Genomic DNA, 24,632 nt, shown 5'->3' on the forward strand with positions numbered 1-24,632 from the left:
AGGTTATGTTCAACTTGTTTTGAACCATGGTTAGACTACACTGGGAGTACTGTCAACATTTGTGATCTCCATTTAGAAAAAAGAAATAGAGGCGCTGGAGAAGGGGCAACAAAGATTCACAAGAATAATAACAGAACTAAGAGCATTTAACCCTCAGGAAAGGCTGGGGCTGCTTTTCTCTAGAAAAGGGATGACTGAAGGGTGACCTGATGGAAGTCTTTAAGATTATGGAGGGGTTCAATAATCCAACAGGGATTTCATGAGAAACCTCTTTACCCAGCGAGTGGTGAGAATGTGGAACTCGCTCCCACAGTGAGTGGTTGAGGTGAATAGCATGAATATATTTAAGGGGAAGCTAGATACATACATGAGGGAGAAAGGAACAGAAGGATATGCTGATGGGGGAGATGAAAGAGGGGTGGATGGAGGCTCATGTGGAAAATAAATACTGACAGAAACCAATTGAGCTGACTGGCCTGGCCCTGTGCTGTTGACTCAATGGAACAGAGACAAATGTAGTTATGAACATATGAACAGGGAGCAGGAGGAGGCCATTCAGCCCCTCGAGCCTGCTCCGCCATTTAATAAGATCGTGGCTGATCTGATAGTAACCTGAAATCTGCATCCCACCTACCCCCCGATAACCTATCACCCCCATGCTTACCAAGAATATATCACTTCTGCCTTAAAAGAATTCAAAGACTCTGCTTCCACCACATTTTCAGGAAGAGAGTTCTAAAGGCTCATGACCCTATGAGTGAAATAATTTTGCCTCATCTCTGTTGTAAATGCGTAACCCCTTATTTTTAAACAGTGACCCCCTAATTCTAGATTCCCCCACCAGAGGAAACATCCTCTCCCCATCCACCCTGTCAAGACCCCTTAGCATCTTATATGTTTCAATCAAGTCACCTCTTACTCTTGTACACTCCAGTGGATACAAGCCCAGCCTGTTCAACCTTTCCTAATAAGACAACCCTCCCATTCCAGGTATTGGTCTGGTAAACCTTCTCTGAACTACTTCCAACCCATTTACATCCTTCCTTAAATAAGGTGATCAACACTGCACACAGTCCTCCAGATCAACCCATTTACATCCCTCCTTAAATAAGGTGACCAATACTGCACACAGTCCTCCACATCTGATCCCACTAGTGCCCTGTACAACTGAACCATAACCTTCCTACTTTTGTATTCAATTCCCCTCACAATAAATGATAATGTTCTATTAGCTTTCCTAAAAACCTGCTGCACTTGCAGACTAGTCTTTTATGAATCACACATTAGGGCACCCAGATCCCTCTGCACCTCAGAACTCTGCAATCTCCCACCATTTAGATAATATGCTTCTCTTTTATGCTTCCTGCCAAAATGGACAATTTCACATTTTCCCACATTATGCTCCATCTGCCAGGTCCTTGACCACTCACTTTCTAGATCTGTTTGTAGCCTCCTGTTGTCCTCTTCACAACTTACTTTCCCAACTATCTTTGTGTCATCAGCAAAGTTGGCAACCATCCCTTCAATCCCTTCCTCCAAGTCATTTATATAAATTGTAAACAGTTGAGGTCCAGGCACTGATCGCTGTGATTTTAGATCTACATGTAGTGGTGAGAAAAACAATATTTATTATCCAGGATAAAATAAATGTACTTCATCAGTTTTGCAGATCAAAGAGTATCAGCCCACTGGAAGCAAAGTCATGAGACCGGCCAATCCAACAGAAAGAAACCCTCCGACCTTCCCACTTCACCAAGTGTCAGAATGAACATGGTTCAGTCCTGGATGTGATTAACAGCAGCCAAAACAGCAGAATCCAGCCCCTGCAATCAGTTGTGAATTCGCTGGTGTCTCTGCAGGCTGGATAACTGAGTGAATCCCTTCCCACATTCAGAGCAGGTGAACGGCCTCTCCCCAGTGTGAACTCGCTGGTGTGTTAGCAGGGTGGACGTCTTAGTGAATCCCTTCCCGCAAACTGAGCAGCTGAATGGCCTCTCCCCAGTGTGAACTCGCTGGTGTTCCTGCAGGGTGGATGAATGAGTAAATCCCTTTCCACACACAGAACAGGTGAATGGCCGCTCCCCAGTGTGAACTCTCTGGTGTTCCTGCAGGTTGGATAACCGACTGAACCCCTTCCCACACTCAGAGCAGGTGGCTGGCCTCTCCCCGGTGTGAACTCGCTGGTGATCCTGCAGGGTGGATGAATGACCAAATCCCTTCCCACAAACAGAGCAAGTGAATGGCCTCTCCCCAGTGTGAACACGTTGGTGTCTCAGCAGGTTGCTTGACTGAGTAAATCCCTTCCCACACTTAGAGCAGGTGAATGGCCTCTCCCCGGTGTGACTGCGTCGATGAGTTTCCAACTCAGATGGGGTCTGGAATCCCTTTCCACAGTCCCCACATTTCCACGGTTTCACCATGCTGCAGGTGTCCTTGTGTCTCTCCAAGTTTGACGATCAGTTGAACCCTCGTCCACACACAGAACACGTGTACGGTCTCTCCCCGCTGTGAATGGTGTGATGTTTTTTCAACTGCATATAACTGTTTAAAGTTCTTTTAACAGTCAGTACAATGGAACATTTTGAATCGGGCGTGTCTGTGTCTCCTTCTGGATTCAAAGACCAATAACATTCAGGTCCCAGTGAATGAAGTAATAATGTCAGATCTTGACGTGATAGTTAGTTTGGGATTTCTGGCAGAAAATCCTCCCCTTGCAGTTACCTGTAAAAAGTTTAGAAAAATCATTACTATCAGGACAGCACAGAAATTCAGAAAAGACAATCCTAGTTTCTATGGAACATTCTTTCCCCTCTTGTTACCCATAAACTGTAAATCTCCATCCCACACACTCTCCCTCCATTCTCACTCTGCTGTACCTAATAAATACCCTCCCAATTCTCCTGAAGGTGCTGACTCACACTGATCGACAAACCCATGCTCACTGCTTCCTATCCAGGCCCAGTGAGATTGCAACTCACCACCTATGACGGTCGTGGAAGCAGAGGCAATCACTAATTTCACAATATATATGCTCAGTGGACTAAAAATGTGTGCAATATACATGACTCTCCTACGTTATTAGAGCTACCTGGGGGATGAGGGAGAAATTTGTTCGGGCAGCGAGGGGACATGATCTGGAATTCACTCACTGTGAGGATGGTGGAAACAGAGATCATTAGTGATTTCAAAATGAAATTGGATGGGTACTTGAAGAAAATAACCTTGCAGGGGAACGGGATATAGAGGGGGAATGAGAAAAGAAATGGAAAGGGGGAAACATGTTTTTCCTCACAGATGTTGCCCAGAGGAGGAAGTTTAAGTCTGAAGCTCATTGTCCAACTTCCGCATTGTGACGTCCACAATGGAACCCGGCCTGAATCAGCCAATAGGAATCACTCTACACCGCGGTGACGTCCTCGGGACGCAGTCTGCAGGCCAGGCGCTCGGATACGGGAGCCCCGCCCCCATCCATTGTTCCCCCTCCCCCTCCACCTCCTCGAGCACAAGGTTTCTAGGCAATCGGCTGACGGCTCCGGCCAGAGCGAGAAGCCGCTCGGAGAGCTCGGGAGAGGTGAAGCCGCGCATGTGCGGAGGAGAGCCCGCCCCTTCCCTTCATGCTGAGGAGATGACCAATGGGAAGAGTTGGAGGACCGGAAGGACCCTGGTCCTCCGGCCAATCAGAGCGCGGGCTTTGTGTGAATCACGATTGAGCTTCACACAGACTAAAACTTCCTCCTGTGTCCAACATCTGTGAGTAAAACACTTTCTTTTCTCCCCCTTTCCATTTCTTTTCTCATTCTGGGGGCAAATTGCTGACCTGCAGGAACTGAAGGGAAAGGAAGTGAATCCAGGGAGGGTGCAGACTCTGGAAAGGTTGGCCCAGGTTTCTCTCTCTCTCTTAAAGACATTGACATCCTTTGCTCCCTGAGCTTGACACATTTATTTGTCTGGCTAAAAGGATGGTCTCTTTCCTAATGTTCCCAATTAAAGGGGTGGTTTCCCAGGAGATGGCTGACATTTAAGTGGACAATAAATTAATATAGGACAGAGATATGTCTAGTGTTTTCCCATGGTACATATTAGATGTATTATGGTTCTGTAATAAAGTACATTTGCCAAATATTTATAGTCTTGTAATGTAGAATTGTAGCTTTGTTATACATTTCCAGTCATAGAGTCATTACAGCACAGAAGGAGTCCATTTAAAAAGTGAAACCTTTGTGCTCATTGAGGTTGGGGTTGTTCAGGAATTTGTTTATTTTAAGATTATTGGACCCCATGGAGATTGTAACAACAGCGATGTGTCTAGTGTTATAGGTCATGACCACTCACTTCCTAAGGAAAGCTCTTCCTCACATCCCCTCATTTATCTCTAATGAAGTGGTGCATTACTGTATATTGCACACATTTTCAGTCCTCTACTATAAAAATATATATGGCTGGTGGCCTGCATGAACATTTTCAGGTCTGTGTTCTGGACAGGAGGTGGTGAGCATGGATCTGTCAATCAGCATGAATGGAGGGAGTGTGTGTGGAATGGAGGTTTACAGCTTTTGGGTAACAAGAGAGGAAAGAATGTTCTAGAGAGACTAGAATTGTCTATTCTGAATCTCTATCCAGCACTGACAGTGATGACTTTTGTAAACTCCTTTTGCAGGATCTTAGAAGAGGAGGTTTTGCAGACAAAAATCTCAAACTAAAGGCCATGATCTGACAGAGTCACTCAGTTCATTGGGACCTGAATATGATCAGCCTTTGAATCTAGAAGGGGAAATGATTGCCTGTTCTGTTTGCTGCAAAAGGTTTTAAACATCAGTGTGACTGGAAAAGAACTGAGACACACACTTCCGAGTAAGAGTGTTCTAGTTCACTGACTGTGGAAAGAGTTTTAACAAGTTACACAGCCTGAGAAAACATCACACCATTCACAGTGGAGAGAGACTGTGCACGTGACGTTTGAGCTTCAATAGTCACAAGGACAACCACTCCATGGAGAAACCGTGGAAATGTGGGGACTGTGGAAAGGGATTCCATTGCCCATCTAAGCTGGAAATTCATCGACGTAGTCACACCGGGGAGAGGCCATTCACCTGCTTTGTGTGCAGGAAGGGATTTACTAAGTCATCCAACCTGCAGCTGCACCAGCGAGTTCACACTGGGCAGAAGCCGTTCACCTGCTCTGAGTGTAGGAAGGGATTCACTCAGTCATGCCACCTGCAGACGCACCATCGAGTTCACACTGGGGAGAGGCCGTTCACCTGCTCTGAGTGTGGGAAGGGATTCTCTCAGTCATGCCACCTGCAGACGCACCATCGAGTTCACACCGGAGAGAGGCCATTCACTTGCTCTGACTGTGGGAAGGGATTCACTCAGTCATCCCTGCTGCAGATACACCAGCGAGTTCACAATGGAGAGAGGCCATTCTGCTGCTCCGTATGTGGAAAGAGATTCACTGATTCATCCAACCTGCAGAGGCACCAGCGAGTTCACACTGGGGAGAAGCCGTTCACTTGCTCTGAGTGTGGGAAGGGATTTACTCAGTCAGTGCACTTGCAGTCACACCAACGGGTTCACACTGGGGAGAGGCCATTCACCTGCTTCATGTGTGGGAAGGGATTCACTTGTTCATCGGAGATGCTGAGACACCATGGCAGTCATACCAAGTAGACCTCTGTGTTTGGGCGTTAGTTGAATCAATTGAGGTTAAGTATATATTGATTGGATATTTACTTGAGCACAAATAAAGAGAGACTTATTGACATAACGTGGAGTCAGGAGGTATGTACCTGTAATGGTTAATTCTGTGAATAAATCTATACCAAAGATTGACTCCACCCTAAGGCTGTCAGGATTATAACATGGTAGAAGAGAATGCTTGTCTAATGATGAAGGTTGGAATTTAAAGGAAAATAAAATTTCAGACAGAAACTTACAATCTGAGTAACTTTTGTGAGAAATGGCTGAAAGCAAGTGGAAATTGCCAGGGTCTGATTATCCATCAATGTGGCTTCAACTGATCGTCGAATTCACAGCTGAGGAGAGACTATTCAGCTGCTCTGAGTTTGGGAAGGGATTTATCCACCTGGCTGAGACACCAGCGAGTTCCTACCACTACAGGTAGATCTAAAATAAATATATTTGTCTCTGATCCACTGAGTCTACAGCACAGGGCCAGGCCATTTGGCTCATTTGGTCTATGTCAGTACTTCTGATCCACATGAGTCTCCACCCACCCCTCTTCATCTCCCCCCATCAGCATATCCTTCTATTCCTTTCTCTCTCATGTATGTATCCAGCTTCCCCTTAAATATATTCTATCATATATTCTATATATATTTAAATATATTCTATTCTAGCCTTTCCTAAGGGTTAAATGCTCTCAGTTCTGGGATTATTCTTGTGAATCTTTGTTGCCCCCTTCTCCAGTGCCTCTATCTCCTCTTTCTAAATGGAGATCAGAAATGTTGACAGTACTCCCAGTGTAGTCTAACCATGGTTCGAAACAAGTTGAACATAACCTCCCTGCTTTTCAATTCCATCCCTCTAGAATGGAACCCTATATCTGGGCTCCACACTTGAGGAAAGATGTGAAGTTCTTAGAGAGACTGGAGAGAGGATTTATGAGAATGGCACCAGGAATGAGGGGTTTAGTTAATGGGGAGACTGGAGCAGCTAAAATTTCTCTCTGTAGATCATAGAGTCATTAGGGTAGGAAATGGGGCCATTCAGCCCATTGAGCCCATGCTGGCTGCCTGTAGAGCAAACCAGTCAGTCCCACTGCCCCGTTCTATCCCCATATCCCTGGAGGTTTATTTCCCTCAAGTGCCCATCCAATCTCCTTTCGGAGAGATTCCATCATTTCTGCTTCTACCACATTCATAGGAAGTGGGTTCCAGGTCATTACTTTAATTGCACACGAGGCTCATAGAACACAGAAGGAGGCTATTTGGCCCATCGTGCCCATGCTGGCTCTTTGAAAGAGCTATCCAATTCATCCCCTTGTCCCATAGTTTTGTTTTCCTTTCAAGGATTTGTCCTGTTCCCTTTTCAAAGATAGATTCGAATTTGCTCCTCACACTGTGTTCAGGCAGTGCATTCCACATCACAACAATTCGCTGTGTTTTCATACAAGTAATGCAGGATATACTCTGTTTTGATTTTCACGGAGTATTCAAAATGGTGTCAAACACATGGTCATTACACAAAATTAAAGCTCAATCTTTATCAATGATTTTGATGAGGGGACTGAGTTTAAATATCCAAGTATGCGGACAGTTAGAAATAAATTGCATTTCTATAGCATCTCTCATGACCACAGAACCTCCTAAAATGTTTTTACAGTCAACAAAGAACATTTGAAGTATAGTCACAGATGTAATGTAGGAAACTGTACTGAAGCCTGGGTAATCAAATTTACTTTTAAAATTCAATCGCTTTCATACCATATTCACTGTTATGAGTAACAAGGTCAGGGAAGCCATTTAAAACCCTAACACGTGGCTTGCTGCAGCCATTTCACATTCAGTAACTTTATTAACTATATATTGATTTTGTATTGAAAGGTAATCATGAAACAAATGATTATTCAGTAATGAACCTTGCAACGTAAGAGATAATTACTTTGTAAAGGCTGGATCTTTATTTTAAAAATTAACACAGTATAAACCTAAATGTTTCTCGACACTGCAGAGCTAACAGTAATTGGTTAAACAAAGACATTCTTTTCTAATTTTGATAAGCTACAGGATTTCATATTCTGTCAAAGTCCAGCTCAAGAATGAAGCTCATTTTTCAATACAATCAAAATCAGTAAGAAAGAAAGCTATTGTCTTCCACAAGCTGTCTTTTTGAACCAATATATCTTGTATTAACCAAATGTGTTAATTCAAGATTACTGTATTAATTAGCTACCACTCGGTAATAGATGATTGAATAAGTAGTGATCAATAATTAACCAGTAGTTATAGTAAAATACTGAGTTTTATTTGCTGTAAAAATGTAAAACCTTAATTGCTGTGTATGTAAATAACGTGCAATGATGATAAATGTACCAACAAGAGAGACCTTCAAGCTCTGATTAGCCTCAACGTTTGAAACTGTCTGAATAAGGGATGGTATAGGATCAGACAAAGGGATAGTGTCAAACAGTTCTATTGTATTCCTGTCTAAGGTAATGAGGGAAGGTGGTGTAAGTAATTGGGGATCCATTAAATTAATCTAGTAAACAAATTGTCATGTTACAGCTGGTCCAACTCTGACGTGAGGTAATGATCACTTTGGGGATAAAAGTAGAGGTTCTGAAGGTCTTCCTTGCTGGCCAAGTACTGAAGACTCCCGAGGCTGAGTTCCAAGGAAATTACTGTCAGAGAGGGAGCCAGACTCCCGAGGCCGAACTCCACAAGAATTACTGTGAAAGAAGGAGCCAGAGAGGGTTACGCTTCTACAGACTGATCACCCACATTAAGTTGTAAAAGTCAATGTCTTGTCTGAACCAAAGTGAATTTATTAAATGGCAAGTTGGAGATGACAGAAATCAATTAAGTTACAGATAACAGGATTATGTCATATAAATGTAAAATTTAAAAATTTGCATTTATATGCTGTCTTCCACGACCACAATATATTCCAAAGTGCTTTACAGCCAATGAAATACTTTTGAAGTGCAGTCACTGTTGTAATTTCGGAAATGCAGCAGCCAATTTACACACAGCAAGATCCCACAAACAGCAATATGGTCATGATCAGATGATCTGTTTTTAGTGATGTTGATTGATAAATTTTCGTTCGGACACAGGGGATAACTCCCCTGCTGTTCTTCAAAATAGTGGCCCCAGGAAGTTCTAAGTCCACCTGAAGCAGCAGACAGGGCCATTGGGTCAAAAGACAGCAGCTCTGACAGTGCTGCACTCCCTCAGTGCTGGCACTCAGAAGTTTGGTCGTAATTTTTGTCCTCAGGTCCCTGGACTGGGACTTAAACCCACAATCTTCTGACCCAGAGGTGGGAGTGTGATCCACTGAGCCACAGCTGACACTCTAGACAATACAACATTAGGAACAGAAAGTTACCCTTTAAAATCCTCCGCCCTTTGCCTCCAGTGCTTAAATCTTATAATAAAAACCCCAGTATAAATAACAAGTATTTGAGTGACAAATGTTGAAGTGTTGGTTCAGAGCCACACATTTTGAGTTCCCATTTGATCATCCAGCACCTTTCTGACTCTCTATTGCTCGTGTCAATGACAGCCAGGCGACGGAGCTGAGGGCTGAATTTAGCTGAGAATAACGGGGCCTGCGCCCCAGTTGGGAAACTGCCATGGGCATCACACTGATAGAGAGACAGGAAGGTGCTGGAGTGCTGACTGGGAAATGGGCCTCCAATCAATCGGGGCCCGGGAGGGGGTGACCCGACCCCCGGGATTCAGTGTCCAAAGCGGGTAGCCGCGGGAACAGGGTACAGAGGAGCCGAAGAGAAACCATTTGGGTCCAGAACATTGTGCACATCCTTTTACTCGGGTTGTCTTTGATCCTCAAGTAATTTTCTGTTTCTTTTAACCATGTTCTGTTTCATTGATAAACTTTAATCAGCAAAACTATTTGATTTTTCTGGACTTTCCATGATTAGATTTCTGCACTTTAGGGAAAGTGGGTGAGAGGGGTTGGCAGGCTCTTTAACAGAAAGTGAGACCCTCTAAGGTAATTGGCAAAGGAGCCAGAGGGGGAGATGAGATTTTATTTTTGACACAGCGATGTTAGAAAATGGGGTTCAGGAAGTCAATTGACCCTTTATCCCAAACTCTGAAATGATTCACAGTGATAACCCTTATTGGTGACAGTGGTTAATTTTATTCAGTATAAATAAGACCTGACACATGCTCATGTCTGATCAGTAGTATCAAAGTGCAGCAGCATTACCATTACACTCTGGGTAGAAGCACCATCTCCACGTAAATGCTCCCTGGTCTGCCCAGATGCCATGGCACCAGTCAATGCAATATGTAAAACCTCTACAAATCTCTGTGCTCGGGGAATCCCTTCTGATACTTTTTTACATCACAAAGTCTATGGAGACTGATTTAACCCAATCATTGCCGAGCTAACATTTGAATGGACCAATTACAAAACCTGTCATTGAATCATCTGTACCTGCCCAAGCCACATCAAACTCTCAAACAATTGGCTTCCCACGCTCCGTCCCCGGTACAGGGAGTCAGCATTCCCATGCCAAGCAGTGAAAACATGGTGGCCTTGACACCCAGGTGTCATCTAGGATTCAAGGCACTCTTATTTTCTTTATGATGCTGAACTCTCCTTCTGCCGCCTTTGTCTCCTGGCTCACTTCTTTGGGCAGGAGTCCTCTCCCCATTCAACGGATCCTTTTACCCGCCTCCAATATTCTCCCTCCACCTGGACCCCTCCCTCTGGATTCTTACCTTCTCTTGATCTTTTCATTGAGAACTGTCAGTGTGACGTTAGTCGTCTCAATTTCTCTGCTCCTCTCACCCACTCTAACCTGTCTCTCTCTGAACTTGCTGCAATCCGTTCTCTCAGGTCTAACCCTGACTTTGTCATCAAACCCGCTGACAAGGGTGGTGCTGTTGTTGTCTGGTGCACTGACCTCTACCTCGCAGAGGCTGAGTGCCAACTCGCAGACACTTCCTCCTACCTCCCCCGGGACCATGAACCCACCACTGAACATCAAGCCATTGTTTTCAGGACTGTTACTGACCTCATCTCCTCTGGAGATCTTCCTTCCACAGCTTCCAACCTGATAGTCTCCTAAGCTCAGACGGCCCGCTTCTACCTCCTACCCAAAATCCACAAACAGAACTGTCCCAGTAGACCGATCGTGTCAGCTTGCTCCTGCCCCACAGAACTCATTTCTTGCTATCTTGACTCCATTCTCTCTCCCCTTGTCCAGTCCCTTCCCACCTACATCCATGATTCCTCTGACACCCTACATCATATCAACAATTTCCAGTTCCCTGGCCCTAACCGCCTCCTCTTCACCATGGACGTCCAATCCCTCCACACCTCCATCCCCCACCAGGATGCTCTGATGGCTCTCCGCTTCCTCACACAGAGGCCCAAACAATCCCCATTCACCACCACTCTCCTCCGTCTGGCTGAACTTGTTCTCTCACTGAACAATTTCTCCTTAAACTCTTCTCACTTCCTCCAAATAAAAGGTGTGGCTATGAGTACCCGCATGGGCCCCAGCTATGCCTGTCTCTTTACGGGGTATGTGGAACATTCCTTGTTCCAGTCCTACTCCGGACCCCTCCCACAAATCTTTCTCTGGTACATCGATGATTACTTCGGTGCTGCTTCATGCTCTCGTCTGGACCTGGAAAAATTTATTAATTTTGCTTCCAATTTCCACCCCTCCATCATTTTCACATGGTCCATCTCTGACACTTCCCTTCACTTCCTTGACCTCTCTGTCTCAATTTCTGGTGATAGACTGTCCAAAAGCCTACCGACTCCCACAGCTACCTCGACTACAGCTCCTCACACCCCGCTTCCTGTAAGGACTCAATTCCATTTTCTCAGTTCCTTCACCTCCATCGCATCTGTTCTGATGATGCCACTTTCAAAAACAGTTCCTCTGACATGTCCTCCTTCTTCCTTAACCGAGGTTTTCCACTCACTGTGGTTGACAGGGCCCTTAACCGTGTCCAGCCCATCTCCCGTGCATCTGCCCTCACACCTTCCTCTCCCTCTCAGAAACATGATAGAGTCCCCCTTGTCCTCACTAATCACCCCACCAGCCTCCGCATTCAAAGGATCATCCTCCACCATTTCCGCCAACTCCAGCATGATGCCACCACCACACAAATCTTCCCTTCACCCCCCCGGCGGCATTCCGCAGGGATCGTTCCCTCCAGGACACCTTGGTCCACTCCTCCAACACCCCTTAAACCTCAACCCCCCTCCCACGGCACCTTCCCATGCAACTGCAGAAGGTGCAACACCTGCCCTTTTACTTCCCCTCTCCTCACCATCCAAGGGCCCAAACACTCCTTTCAAGTGAAGCAGCATTTCACTTGCACTTCCCTCAATTTAGTCTCCTGTATTCATGGCTCCCAATGCGGTTTCCTCTACATGCAGACTGGGTGACCGCTTTGCGGAACACCTTCGGTCTGTCCGCAAGCATTACCCAGACCTCCCTGTCGCTTGGCATTTTAACACACCACCCTGCTCTCATGCCCACATGTCCGTCCTTGGCTTGCTGCATTGTTCCAGTGAAACTCAACGCAAACTGGAGGAACAGCACCTCATCTTCCGACTAGGCACTTTACAGACTTCTGGACTGAATATTGAGTTCAACAATTCTAGATCATGAACTCTCTCCTCCATCTCCAACCCTTTTCCGATTTACCCCTCTTTTTTCCCAACAATTTATATAGATTTTTCTTTTTCCACCTATTTCCATTGTTTTATCTCTTCCTTTTAGCCTGTTTCGATCCCTTCCCCCCACCCCACCCTCACTAGGGCGACTGTACCTTACTTTTCCTGCTTTCTACCCTTAATTAGCACATTCCTTAGATAATATCACTACCTTCAACACCTCTTTGTCCTTTTGTCTGTGACATCTTTTGGTTATCTCCACCTATCACTGGCCCTCTATCCAGCTCTACCACCTCCCCCCCCCACCTTAAGCCAGCTTATATTTCACCTCTTTTCTATTTTTACTTAGTTCTGTTGAAGGTCATTTGGACTCGAAACGCTAACTGTGTTCCTCTCTGCAGATGCTGCCAGACCTGCGGAGTTTTTCCAGGTGTTTTTGTTCTTGTTTTCTCTGTCCTCTGGGGGCTGTTCGTCGCCCTGTTCCCACATATCAAGTCATCTGTTTTCAGCTCTGCCAGATTTCTGCTGAAGTTTGGCCCCTTTTACACCTTTCGGATCAATAAAACAATCAGAGAATGAAGACTCGTTTTTTTTAAATGAAGTTCATCGGCAAAGGATACAAATTTTGCCAAGATATAGTGATCAACTTATTCATTTCATCTCCACTTTCTTGCCTTTCACTAGAATGTAGGTGGAAACCAGATTGTTACATTCCACTGAAATACATCCAAGGTGAGTTATTCCAATTTCTTTATTATCCAGCACAATATTTTCCTATATCTTCAAAACAGAAATCAAACATTCCCATTTGATTTTCAACATTAACATTTTATTTGTTCTTTATTGTAGACGTCAGGCTGGGGTCGGTTTCCTTCGAGCAAAGGAGGTTGAGGGGAGATTTGATAGAGATGTACAAGATTATGACAGGTTTAGATAAGGTGGACAAAGAAAAGCTGTTCCCATGGTACAAGGACAAGGGGGAGACAGATTTAAGGTTTTGTGTAAGAGATGCAGGGGGGAAGTGAGGAAGAACTGTTTTATGCAGCGAGTGGTAATGACCTGGAACTCGTTGCCTATGTGGGTGGTGCAAGCGGAGACGATGAACGATTTCAAAAGGAAATTGGGTGGAGATTTGAGGGAAATAAACTTTCAAGGATTTGGGGGTAGCACAGCATAGTCGGGCTGGTTTGCTCTACAGAGAGCTGGCATGGACTCGATGCACTATGTGGGCTCCTCCTCTCTCCTAATGACTCTTGATCTAAAGAAAACATTTTCAGCTGCTCCAGTCTCTCCAACTAACTGAAGTCCCTCATCCCTGGTGCCATTCTCGTAAATCTCCTCTGCACCCTCTCTAAGAACTTCACATCTTTCCTAAAGTGTGGGGCCCAGATATAGGGATTCATTCAAGAGGGATAGAATTGAAAAGCAGGGAGGTTATGTTCAACTTGTTTCAAAGCATGGTTAGACTACACTGGGAGTACTGTCAACATCTGTCATCTCCATTTAGAAAAAGGAATTAGAGGCACTGGAGAAGGGGCAACAAAGATTCACAAGAATAATACCAGAACTGAGAGCATTTAACCCTCAGGAAAGGCTGGGGCTGCTTTTCTCTAGAAAAGAGAAGACTGAAGGGTGACCTCATGGAAGTCTTTAAGATGACAGAGGGATTCAATAATCCAATAAGGATTTCATGAGAAACCACTTTACCCAGCGAATGGTGAGAATGTGGAACTCACTATCACAGCAAGTGGTTGAGGTGAATCACATGAATACATTTAAGGGGAAGCTAGATACATACAGGAGGGAGAAAGGAATAGAAGGATATACTGATGGGGGTAGATGAAGAGGGGTGAGTGGAGGCTCATGTGGAGCATAAATACTGACAGAGACCAATTGAGCTGACTGGCCTGGCCCTGTGCTGCAGACTCAATGGAACAGAGACAAATGTATTATTTTAGATCTACCTGTAGTGGTTGGATAAACAATGTTTACTATCCAGGATAAAATAACTGTCCTTCATCAGCTTTTGCAGGTCATTTCAGTGGAAATATGCACTCCCAGGCTCAAAGAGCATCAGCAATTGGAAGCAAAGTTGTGACACCGGCCAGTCCAGCAGAAAGAAACACTCCAACCCTCCCATTTCACCAAGTGTCAGAATGAACATGGTTCAGCTCTGGATGTGATGAACAACAGCAAGAACAGCAGATTCCAAATCTTGAAATCACTTATGAACTCTATAGTGTCCGAGCAGGGTGGATAACAGAGTGAATCCTTTCCCACACACAGAGCAAATGAACGGCCTCTCCCCAGTGTGAACTCGCTGGTGAGTCAGCAGATAGGTTGAGCGAGTGAATCCCTTCCCACACTCAGAGCAGGTGAATGGTCTCTCCCCGGTGTGAACCCGCCAGTGTGTCAGCAGGGTGGATGAATCGCTAAATCCCTTCCCACACACAGAGCAGGTGAATGGTCTCTCCCCGGTGTGAACCCGCTGGTGTGTCAGCAAGTTGGACGACTTAGTGAATTGCTTCCCACACTCAGTGCAGGTAAACGGCCTCTCCCCGGTGTGAACTCGCTGGTGTGTTCGCAGGTGTGTTGACCGACTGAATCCCTTCCCACAATCAGAGCAAGTGAATGGCCTCTCCCCGGTGTGGACTCGCTGGTGAGTCTGCAGGTTGAATGACTTAACGAATCCCTTCCCACACTCTGAGCAGGTGAATGGCCTCTCCCCAGTGTGACTGCGTTGATGAGCTTCCAGCTCAGATGGGCAACGGAATCCCTTTCCACAGTCTCCACATTTCCACGGTTTCTCCATGGTGTGGATCTCATAGATAAATATAGAGTTTATGTCTATTTCTGTCTTTGTGTCCCTCCAGGTTTGACAATCTTTTGAGGCTGTGAACACACTGCGAACGGTCTTTCTCCTCTGTGAGCAGTGTGAGGTTCTTTCAGGCTGTGTAACTGGTGAAAGCTCTTTCCACAGTCAGTGCATTGGAAACACTCTCACTCGGGTGTGTGGGCCTCCGGCTTTTTCCAGTCCCCCTGATATTTAGAACCTTCCAAAGTAGACAGAACACAGAAGCATTTCTCCTCCTGGATTCAAAGGCCGATGATATTCAGGTCCCAGTGAATCGTGTGACTCTGTTACATGTTGACGTGAAGTTTGGTTTGAGATTTCTGTCTGTAAGTCCTCCCCTTCTAATATCCTGTAAAAGGAATTTACAAAGTCATCACTGTGCGTGCAAGATAGGAATTCAGAACAGACAATTCTAGTTTCTGTGGAACATTCTGTTCTCTCTGTCCCACACAATTTCCCCCCAAAATGAGAAAAGAAATGGAAAGGGGGAAACATTGATTTCCTCACAGATGTTGCCCAGAGGAGGAAGTTTCAGTCTGAAGCTCATTGTCCAACTTCCGCATTGTGACGTCCACAATGGAACCCGGCCCGAATCAGCCAATAGGAATCACTCTGCTCCGCGGTGACGTCCTCGGGTTCCAGCCAGCAGGCCAGGCGCGCGGTCACGGGAGCCCCGCCCCCACCCGTTGTTCCCCCTTCCCCTCCACTTCCTCGAGCCAAGGTTTCCAGGCAACCGGCTGACGGCTCCGGCCAGAGCAAGAAGCCGCTTGGAGAACACGGGAGAGGGAAGCTGCGCAGGTGCGTGGGAGCCCGCCCCCTTCCCCGCATGCTGAGGGGCTGACCAATGGAAAGAGTTGGAGGACCGGAAGGACTCTTGTCCTCCAGCCAATCAGAGCGCGGGCTTTGTGTAACGAAGATTGAGCTTCACGCAGACTAAAACTTCTTCCTGTGTCCAACATCTGTGAGTAAAACACATTCTTTTCTCCCCCATTCTATTTCTTTTCTCATTCTGGGGGCAAATTGTTGACTTGCAGGAACTGAAGGGAAAGGAAGTGAATCCAGGGAGGGTGCAGACTCTGGAAAGGTTGGCCCAGGTCTCTCTCTCTTTCTCTCTTAAAGACATTGACATCCTTTGCTCCCTCAGCTTGACACATTTATTTATTTGTCTGGCTAAAAGGATGATTTCTTTCCTAATGTTCACAATTAAAGGGGTGGTTTCCCCAGGAGGTGGCTGACATTTAAGGGGGCAGTAAATTCATGTAGGGCAGAGATATGTCCAGTGTTGTCATATGGTACATAATAGATATATTATTATGGTTCTGTAATAAAGTGCATTTATTATTATTTCTAGTCTGTAATGTAACACTGTAGCTACGTTATTTATTTCAGTCATAGGGTCATTATGGCAGAAGGGGACCATTCTGGAACTCAAGTCCATGCCTACTCTCTGTAGAGCAATCCAATCAGTCCAGTTCCCCCTCTATATCCCCGTGCCCCTGCAAGTTTATTTCCTTCAAGTGCCCATCCAATTTCGTTTTGAAGTTATTGATTGTCTCCACTTTCACCATCCTCAGAGGCAGCGGGTTCCAGGACATTACGACCTGCTGCCTAAATAAAGTCCTTCCTCATATCCTACCTATATCTCTGTTCAAATAATCCTGGACTGTATATTACACTTGGCCCATTATTATAGGCACTGACATATATTTAAGACTAGCAGCTTGGGTGATGATTTTCAATGCTGCAAAGATTAGTGGTGGGCCAGAAGTTTGGAAAAATCTTAGACACTAGCAAAGCATCATGAACAAAAAGAGAGAGATAAACTGGAGTGTGACTGAAAACTAGCAATAAATATGAAACAGACAGTAAAAGCTTCCAGAAGTATATAAAAAGGGAAAAAGTAGTGAAAGCACCTAGGGGTGAAACTGGGAAATGAATAGTGGGGAAGATGGAAATGGCAGAGACATTCAACAGGTATTTTGTATCTGCCTTCACAGTAGAAGACCCAAAGAGCATCTTAGGATTAGTAGAAAAGCAGGGGACAAAAGGGAAGGAGGAACTTAAAATAATCATGATCTTGAGATCAAAAGTCCCAGGAAAACTAATGGGACTAACGGCTGAAAGGTCTCCGGGACCTGATGGCCTCTTCCCTCAGGTCTTAAGGGAAGTGTTTGCAGGGTTAGTGGATGCATTGTTTGTCAGCTTTGAAAATTCCCGAGATTCTGGACAGGTCCCAGTGGATTGGAAAACCACAAATGTAACACAACCATTCGAGAGGAGGGAGACAGAAAGCAGGAAACTCTAGGCCAGTCAGTCTAACATCTGTCACTGGGGAAACAGTAGATGTCACATATCTTGTTTTCCAGAAGGCATTCGCGAAAGGGCCACATAAAAGGTAACTGCCCAAGATAAGAGCTCATGGTGTTGGGGATGACATATTAGCACGGATAGAGGATTGGCTAACTAACAGGAAACAGAGAGTCGGGGTTTGAGGTTAGCGACGTGTAAGCAGTGGAGTCCTACAGGGATCAGTACTGGGGCCTCAGCCATTTACAATCCAGATTAATCACTTGAATGAAGGAACTGACTGTATTGTAGCCAAAATTGCTGCTGATACAACGATAGGTAGGAAAGCAAGTTGTGAGGAAGATACAAAGAGTCTGCAAAGGGATAGGGATAGGTGAAGTGGGTGGGAGAAAAATTGGCAGGTGGAGTTTTATGTGTGAAAATATGAGGTTGTCCACTTTGGCAGGAAGAATGGAAAAGTAGAATATTATTCAAATAGAGAGAGAGAGTGCAGAATGTTGCAGTACAGAGGGATCTGGGTGTCCTTGTACATGAATCACAAAAAGTCAGTATGCAGGTACAGATGAGGAAGGCAATTGGAATGTTGGCCTTTAGTACAAGGGGGATGGAGTATAGAAGTCGGGAAGTCTTACTGCAGCTGTACAGAGTATTGGTGAGACCACAACTAGACTACTGTGTACAGCTCTGGGCTCCTTCTTTAAGCAGGGATAGACTTGCATTGGAAGCAGCTCAGAGAGGGTTCACTCAGCTGATTCCTTGGATAAAGGGGTTGCCTTATGAGGAAACATTGAGCAGGTTGGGCCTATACAAATTGGAGTTGAGAAGAATGAGAGGTGATCTTATTGAAAGATATTGGATTTTGAGGCAGCTTGACAGGGTAGATGCTGAGAGGATGTTTCCACTCATGGGGGAGTTTCAAAATAGGGGCACAGTTTAAAAATAAGGTGTCTCCCATTTAAGACAGAGATGAGGAGGAATTTCTTCTCTCAAAGTGTCGTTAGTCTTTGGAATTCTCTTCCACATGGACCAGAGGAGGCTGGGTCATTGAATATATTTAAGACAGAGACTGATAGGTTTTAGATATTGAAGATATCAAGGAATATTGGGGATAGTGCAGGAAAATGGCGCTGAGCTAGATCAGCCATTGGGGAAGGCAGTGGCATAGTGGTATTGTCACTGGGCTAGTATTCCACAGGCCCAGGGTCATGCTGTATCTGAGTTCAAATCCCACCACAGTAGATGGTGAAATTTGAATTCAATAAAAATCTGGGATTAAAAGTCTAATGTCGACCACGAAACCATTGCCACTTGTTCTAAAAACCCACTTGGTTCACCAATGTCCTTTAGGGAAGGAAATCTGCTGTCATTACCTGGTCTGGCCCACGTGTGACTGCAGACCCACAGCAATGTGGATGACTCTTAATTGCCCTCGTTCAGAGAGCGTTTAGGGATGGGCAATAAATGCTGGCCCAGCCAGAGACGCCCACATCCCATGAATGGATAAAAGAAATCTCATTGAACGGGCTGAGCAGGCTCGATGGGCTGAATGGCCTACTCCTGCTCCTATTTCTTATGATCTCTGTGTCCTAAACAGGAAGCGATGGGCATGGATCTGTCGATCAGCATCTTCAGGAGAATTGGGAAGGTGTATATTAGGTACAGCAGAATGAGAATGGAGGGACAATGTGTGGGAGGGAGATTTACAGCTTTTGGGGAACGAGAGGGGAAAGAATGTTCTGTATTCTATGAACTAGAATTGTCTGTTCTGAATTTCTATCCTATACTGACAGTGATGACTGTTGTGAATGCTTTTTGCAGAATATTAGAAGGGGACGATTTCCAGACAGAAATCTCAAACCAAACATCAAGATCTGACAGAGTCAGTCAAATCATCAGGACCTGAATATCATCAGCCTTTGAATTTAAAAAGAGAAATGTTTGGCTGTTCTGTCTGATTCAAAACATTTTAAACATCAAGGGGACTGGAAAAGCACTGAGACACACACATACACCCGAGTGAGAGTGTTTCCAGTGCACTGACTGTGGAAAGGGCTTTGACCAGTTACACAGCCTGAAAAAACATTGCACCATTCACAGTGAGGAGAGACCGTACATCTGTTCTGTGTGAGGAAGAGGCTTCAACCGATTGTCAAACCTGGAGAGACACAAGGACACGCGCACCATGGAGAAACCATGGAAATGTGGGGACTGTGGGAAGGGATTTAAAGCCCCCTCTGAGCTGGAAACCCACCGACGCATTCACACCGGGGAGAGGCCATTCACCTGCTCTGAGTGTGGGAAGGGATTCGCTCAGTTATCCCACCTGCAGTCACACCAGCGAGTTCACACCGGAGAGAGACCGTTCACCTGCTCTGAATGCGGGAAGGGATTCGCTCAGTTACATCACCTGCAAACACACCAGCGACTTCACACTGGGGAGAGGCCGTTCACCTGTTCCGAATGTGGGAAGGGATTCACTCAGTTATCCAACTTGCAATCACACCAGCGAATTCACACTGGGGAGAGGCCATTCACCTGTTCTCAGTGTGGGAAGGGATTCATTGATTCATCCAATCTGTACAGGCACCAGCGAGTTCACACAGGGGAGAGGCCGTTCAGCTGCTCTGAGTGTGGGAAGGGATTCAGTCGGTTATCCCATCTGCAGGCACACCAGCGAATTCACACTGGGGAGAGACCATTCACCTGTTCTCAGTGTGGGAAGGGATTCATTGATTCATCCAATATGTACATGCACCAGCGATTTCACACTGGGGAGAGACAATTTTCCTGCTCCGAGTGTGGGAAGGGATTCAGGAATTCATCGGCCCTGCTGATACACCAGCGAGTTCACACTGGGGAGAGGCCGTTCACCTGCTTCAAGTGTGGGAAGGGATTCAGTCGGTTATGTAGACTGCAGTCACACCAACAAGTTCACACCGGGGAGAGGCCGTTCACCTGCTCCAAGTGTGGGAAGGGATTCACTCGGTTATCTAAATTGCAGGTGCACCAGCAGGTTCACACTGGGGAGCGGCCATTCACCTGCTCAGGGTGTGGGAAGGGATTCACTCAATTATCCCACCTGCTGAGACACCAGCAAGTTCACAAGTGATTCCAGGGGTTAGGTTCTGCTGTTATTGCTGCTGTTAATCACATCCAGGACTTGGGACCGTGTTCATTCTGACAGTTGGTGAAGTGGGAGGGTCGGAGGATTTCTTTCTGCTGGACTGACCAGTCCCACGATTTTGTCCCCAGTGGCTGATGCTCTTTGAGACTTGTTGCGAATATTTAGTTTCATATTTCACAGGGATCACAGGATGAAAGGATGTTTGGAATGTAAAAGATATTTAGTTTGCATTTCTATTTGGAACCACCCAAAGCATGCCATGTTGCCAGGGAGATGGGCTGTGCTGGTCTGATGGTTCTTTTGTGTAAATTTTCTGGGTGTTTCTCACAGAAGAAAACTATCACAGTTTGAGGGTCAATTTGGCTGTGGTAGATTGGGAAACTACATGAAAAGCTATGATGGTAGACAGACAATAGCTAACATTGAAGGAATTATTACATATTTACAACAAATATAGATTCCTTTAAGGAACAAAAACCCAACAGGAAAACCCAACTGTGGCCTAGAAGAGAAGTTGAAGATTGCATTAGATCAAAGGAAGATGCTCATAAAGTGACCAAAAAAAGTAGTAAGCCTGAGGATTGGAACATTTTTTGAATTGAGCTTTTTTTGAATGCAGCAAAGGTGGACCAAGAAGCTGAGTTCCAAAAACTCACTACCTTCAGAGAAAAATGTTCTTCTCTGTCTTAAATGGACAACCCATTACTTTTAAACCGTGACCCCAATTTCCAGATTCTCCCTCAAGAGGAAACATCCTCTCCACATCCACCCTGTTGAGGCCCCTCAGGATCTTAAATGTTTCAATCAAGTCGCCTCTTAATCTTCTAAACTCCAGCAGATACAAGCCCAGCCTGTCCCACCCTTTCCTTATAAGACAATCCTCCCATTCCTGCTGTTAGTCTAGTAAACCTTCTCTGAACAGCTTCCAATGCACTTCCATCCTTTCTGAAATAAGGAGACCAATACTGTACACTGTACTCCAGATGTGGTCTCACCATTGCCCTGTATAACTGAAGCATAACCTCCCTACTGGTAACAATAACATTCTGTTAGCTTTCTTAATTACTTGATTTGCCTGCATAATTAGCTTTTGTGATGCATGCACAAGGACGCCCAGATCCCTCTGCATCTCAGAGCTCTGCAATCTCTCACCATTTTGATAATATGCTTCGTTTTTATTCTTCCTGCCAAAGTTGACAATTTCACATTTTCCCACATTACACTCCATTTGCCAGATATTTATTTGCCCACTCACTTAACATGTCTATATCCTTTTGTAGTCTCCTTACGTCCTCTTCACAACTTACTTACCTACCTATTTTGTATCATCAACAAATTTAGCAACCATTCCTTCGGTCCCTTCACCCAAGTCATTTATATAAATTGTAAAAAGTTGAGGCCTCAGCACTGATCACTGTGATCACCACTCATTACATCTTGCCAATCAGAAAATGACCATTTATGCCAACTCTGTTTCCTGTTAGCTAGCCAATCTTCTATCCATGCCAATATGTTACCCCCTAGAGAATGACCTTTGATTTTCCACAATAACCTTTGATGTGGCACTTTATCAAATGCCTTCTCAAAATCTAAGCTAGTACTCCACCGGTTCCCCTTTATCCACAGCACATGTTACTTCTTCAAAGAACTCCAATAAATTGGTAAAACTTGATTTCCCTCTCACAAAACTATGTTGACTCTGCCTGATTACCCTGAATTTATCTACGTGCCCTGTTATAACATCTTTAATAATAGCTTCTCACATTGTCCCTCTGACAGATGTTAAGCTAATTGGCCTGCTTTCTGTCTCCCTTTTTGAATGAAGGAGTTACACTCACTATTTTCCAATCTAATGGAACCTTTCTGAATCCAGGAAATTTTGGGAAATTTCAACCTATTCATCAACTATCTCACTAGCCACTTTTAAGACCCTAGGATGAAGTCCATCAGGACCTGGGTTCTTGTCAGCCTGTAGCTTCAACAATTTGCTCAGTACCACTTCTGTGGTGACCATAATTTACTTGAGTTCCTCCCTCCCTTCCATTTCCTGTTTTACAGTTATTTCTGGGATGTTACTTGAATACCCTACAGTGAGGACTGATGCAAAATAATTGTTTAATTCATCTGCCATCTCCTTATTTTCTATTATTAATTCCCCAGACTCACTTCTATAAAACCAATGCTTATTTTGTTAACTCTTTTCTGTTTTAAACATCTATAGAAATCTGTTTTTCTATTTTCAGCTAGCTTTCCCTCATACTCTAATTTTTGCCTCCTTATTAATCTTTTAGTCTGTCATTGCTGTTTTTTTTTTCTGTCCAATCTTCTTATCTGCCAGCCATCCTTGTGCAATCATATGCTTTTTCTGTAAGTTTGATGCTATGTTTAACTTTTATAGTTAGCCACGGGTGGTGGATCCTCCCCTTAGAATTTTTCTTTCTTGTTGGAATGTATCTATTCTGTATATTCTGAAATATCCCCTTAATTGTCTGTCACTGCATCCATTTTGACCTATCCCATCACCTAATTTGTCAGTTCACTTTAACTAGCTCTGCTTTCATGCCCTCATAATTGCCCTTTAAGTTTAAAATACTTGTCTTTGACCCACATTTCTCTCCCTCAAACTGAATGTAAAATTCAACCATATTGTGATTGCTGCTACCTCGGGGCACCTTCACTATGAGGTCATTAGTTAATCTTATCTAATTGTACAATACCAGGTCGACTACAGCCTGCTCTCTTGATTGGTTCCAGAACATGCTGATCTGAGAAACTACCCTGAAAACATTCTATGACCTTCCTATCTAGGCTCCCTTTGCCCATCTGATTTTTCCAGTCTATATGTAGGTTAAAATCCCTCATTTTTATTGTCGTACCTTTCTGACAAGCTTCCATTATTTCTTCCTTTATACTCCATCCTACCATGTGGTTACTGTTAGGGGGCTGTACACCACTCCCACAAATGATTTTGTGCCTTTATCATTTCTGATCTCTACACAAAATGCTACTACATCCTGGTTTCCTGAACTTAGGTCATCCCTCTCTATTATGTTAATGTCATCATTAATTAACAGTGCCACCCCTCCACTAGCTTCTTGCCCTTCTTAATGTCATGCATCTTTCAATATTCAGTTAGTCTGTTAGTCTCCAAGGTCCTAGCAAGGTATTGAAAATGTCAGAATTTGTAAATGGCTATACTTAAATTTTCTATTTAATTTCAAGATAGAATGAAGTTGAGAGTCTGGAAGATAATTAATCGGCATGTCTACCTGGATCCAAGGCCAATGTGATTCACATAGCCATGGAGATAGGCTTTGAAAGGGGAAGGATGCATGGGAAGCCATTGTAGGATCGGATTGGAAAGTCCCCCTAAAAGGCATCTCTGAATTTCACAGACAGAGCAGTCTTCCAGGATCTGATAGAGGCGACAAGTCTCTGTTTCACCACATGGGAATGTGGATAGGACCTTGTGCTCAGACTGAAAAGACCAAATTCATGAGGATTTAAAACAAGACTGGAAGATTTGCCTTGCTTGAGTTAGAGGGAGAACCTTCACTGTGAAAGACAGTTCTTAAAGGTTGCCAGACTGGGAAAGGAAAAGAATGGAAGTAAACCCTCGGGAGTGAAGAATCACTTTGGACAGGTTCCAGAGAATTGAGTGTCTATTTCAGGAACCGAGTAAAGTATGACAGTGGAGTAGGATTTTTGATTATATTCAAAGTCATAGAGCAAATTTCTGTTTGATAGTTTAAGGTATACGTTGCCCACAAAAATGTTGTTTAGTTAATGTTGCTTCTAGTTTGTTTGCTGCAGTAAAAGTCATAAAACTTGAAGTCCTGTCGTGTGATCCTTTAATTTGATCACTGGAAATTTGAATTTTGTTTTACAATTTACTGGTCTTTACAGAGATCCTAATATTTGGTTCAGAGCCACAAGTTTCAACTTCCCATTTGAGCCTCCAGCACCTTTCTGACTCTCTATTTCTCGTGTCAATGACGG

At 44.5% G+C, this 24,632-nt stretch overlaps 1 protein-coding gene and 1 pseudogene across 2 annotated transcripts; one reads left to right on the forward strand and one right to left on the reverse strand.

Annotated features, from left to right (window-relative positions):
• Positions 1-951: 951 nt before the first annotated feature.
• On the reverse strand, positions 952-15,918 carry LOC121273725 (annotated as a pseudogene).
• LOC121273699 (zinc finger protein 239-like) lies at positions 3,585-21,491 on the forward strand. Of its 2 annotated transcripts, XM_041180859.1 has the most exons (4): positions 3,585-3,750; positions 4,658-5,663; positions 7,242-7,274; positions 19,643-21,491. In XM_041180859.1, the coding sequence occupies exons 2-4, from the start codon at positions 4,990-4,992 to the stop codon at positions 20,616-20,618; spliced, it is 1,683 nt and encodes a 560-aa protein (XP_041036793.1). In that variant the 5' UTR covers positions 3,585-3,750; positions 4,658-4,989; the 3' UTR covers positions 20,619-21,491. The 2 variants fall into 2 exon arrangements, with proteins under 2 accessions (XP_041036793.1, XP_041036792.1); XM_041180858.1 differs by lacking the exons at positions 3,585-3,750; positions 4,658-5,663; positions 7,242-7,274 and adding an exon at positions 15,956-16,163 and having other exon boundaries at positions 19,328-21,491.
• Positions 21,492-24,632: the final 3,141 nt, after the last annotated feature.

Source organism: Carcharodon carcharias (assembly GCF_017639515.1).
Source record: "Carcharodon carcharias isolate sCarCar2 chromosome 27 unlocalized genomic scaffold, sCarCar2.pri SUPER_27_unloc_1, whole genome shotgun sequence".
Taxonomy (NCBI): Eukaryota; Metazoa; Chordata; class Chondrichthyes; order Lamniformes; family Lamnidae; genus Carcharodon; species Carcharodon carcharias.

Bases quoted from the DNA above. Each gene is read 5' to 3' on its own strand.
- LOC121273699 (XM_041180859.1), top strand. From the start codon at position 4,990: ATGGAGAAACCGTGGAAATGTGGGGACTGTGGAAAGGGATTCCATTGC. The intron at 5,664-7,241 runs GTAGACCTCTGT...GATTTTGATGAG, and splicing joins CACCATGGCAGTCATACCAA to GGGACTGAGTTTAAATATCC. The intron at 7,275-19,642 runs GTTAGAAATAAA...TGTGTGAGGAAG, and splicing joins AATATCCAAGTATGCGGACA to AGGCTTCAACCGATTGTCAA.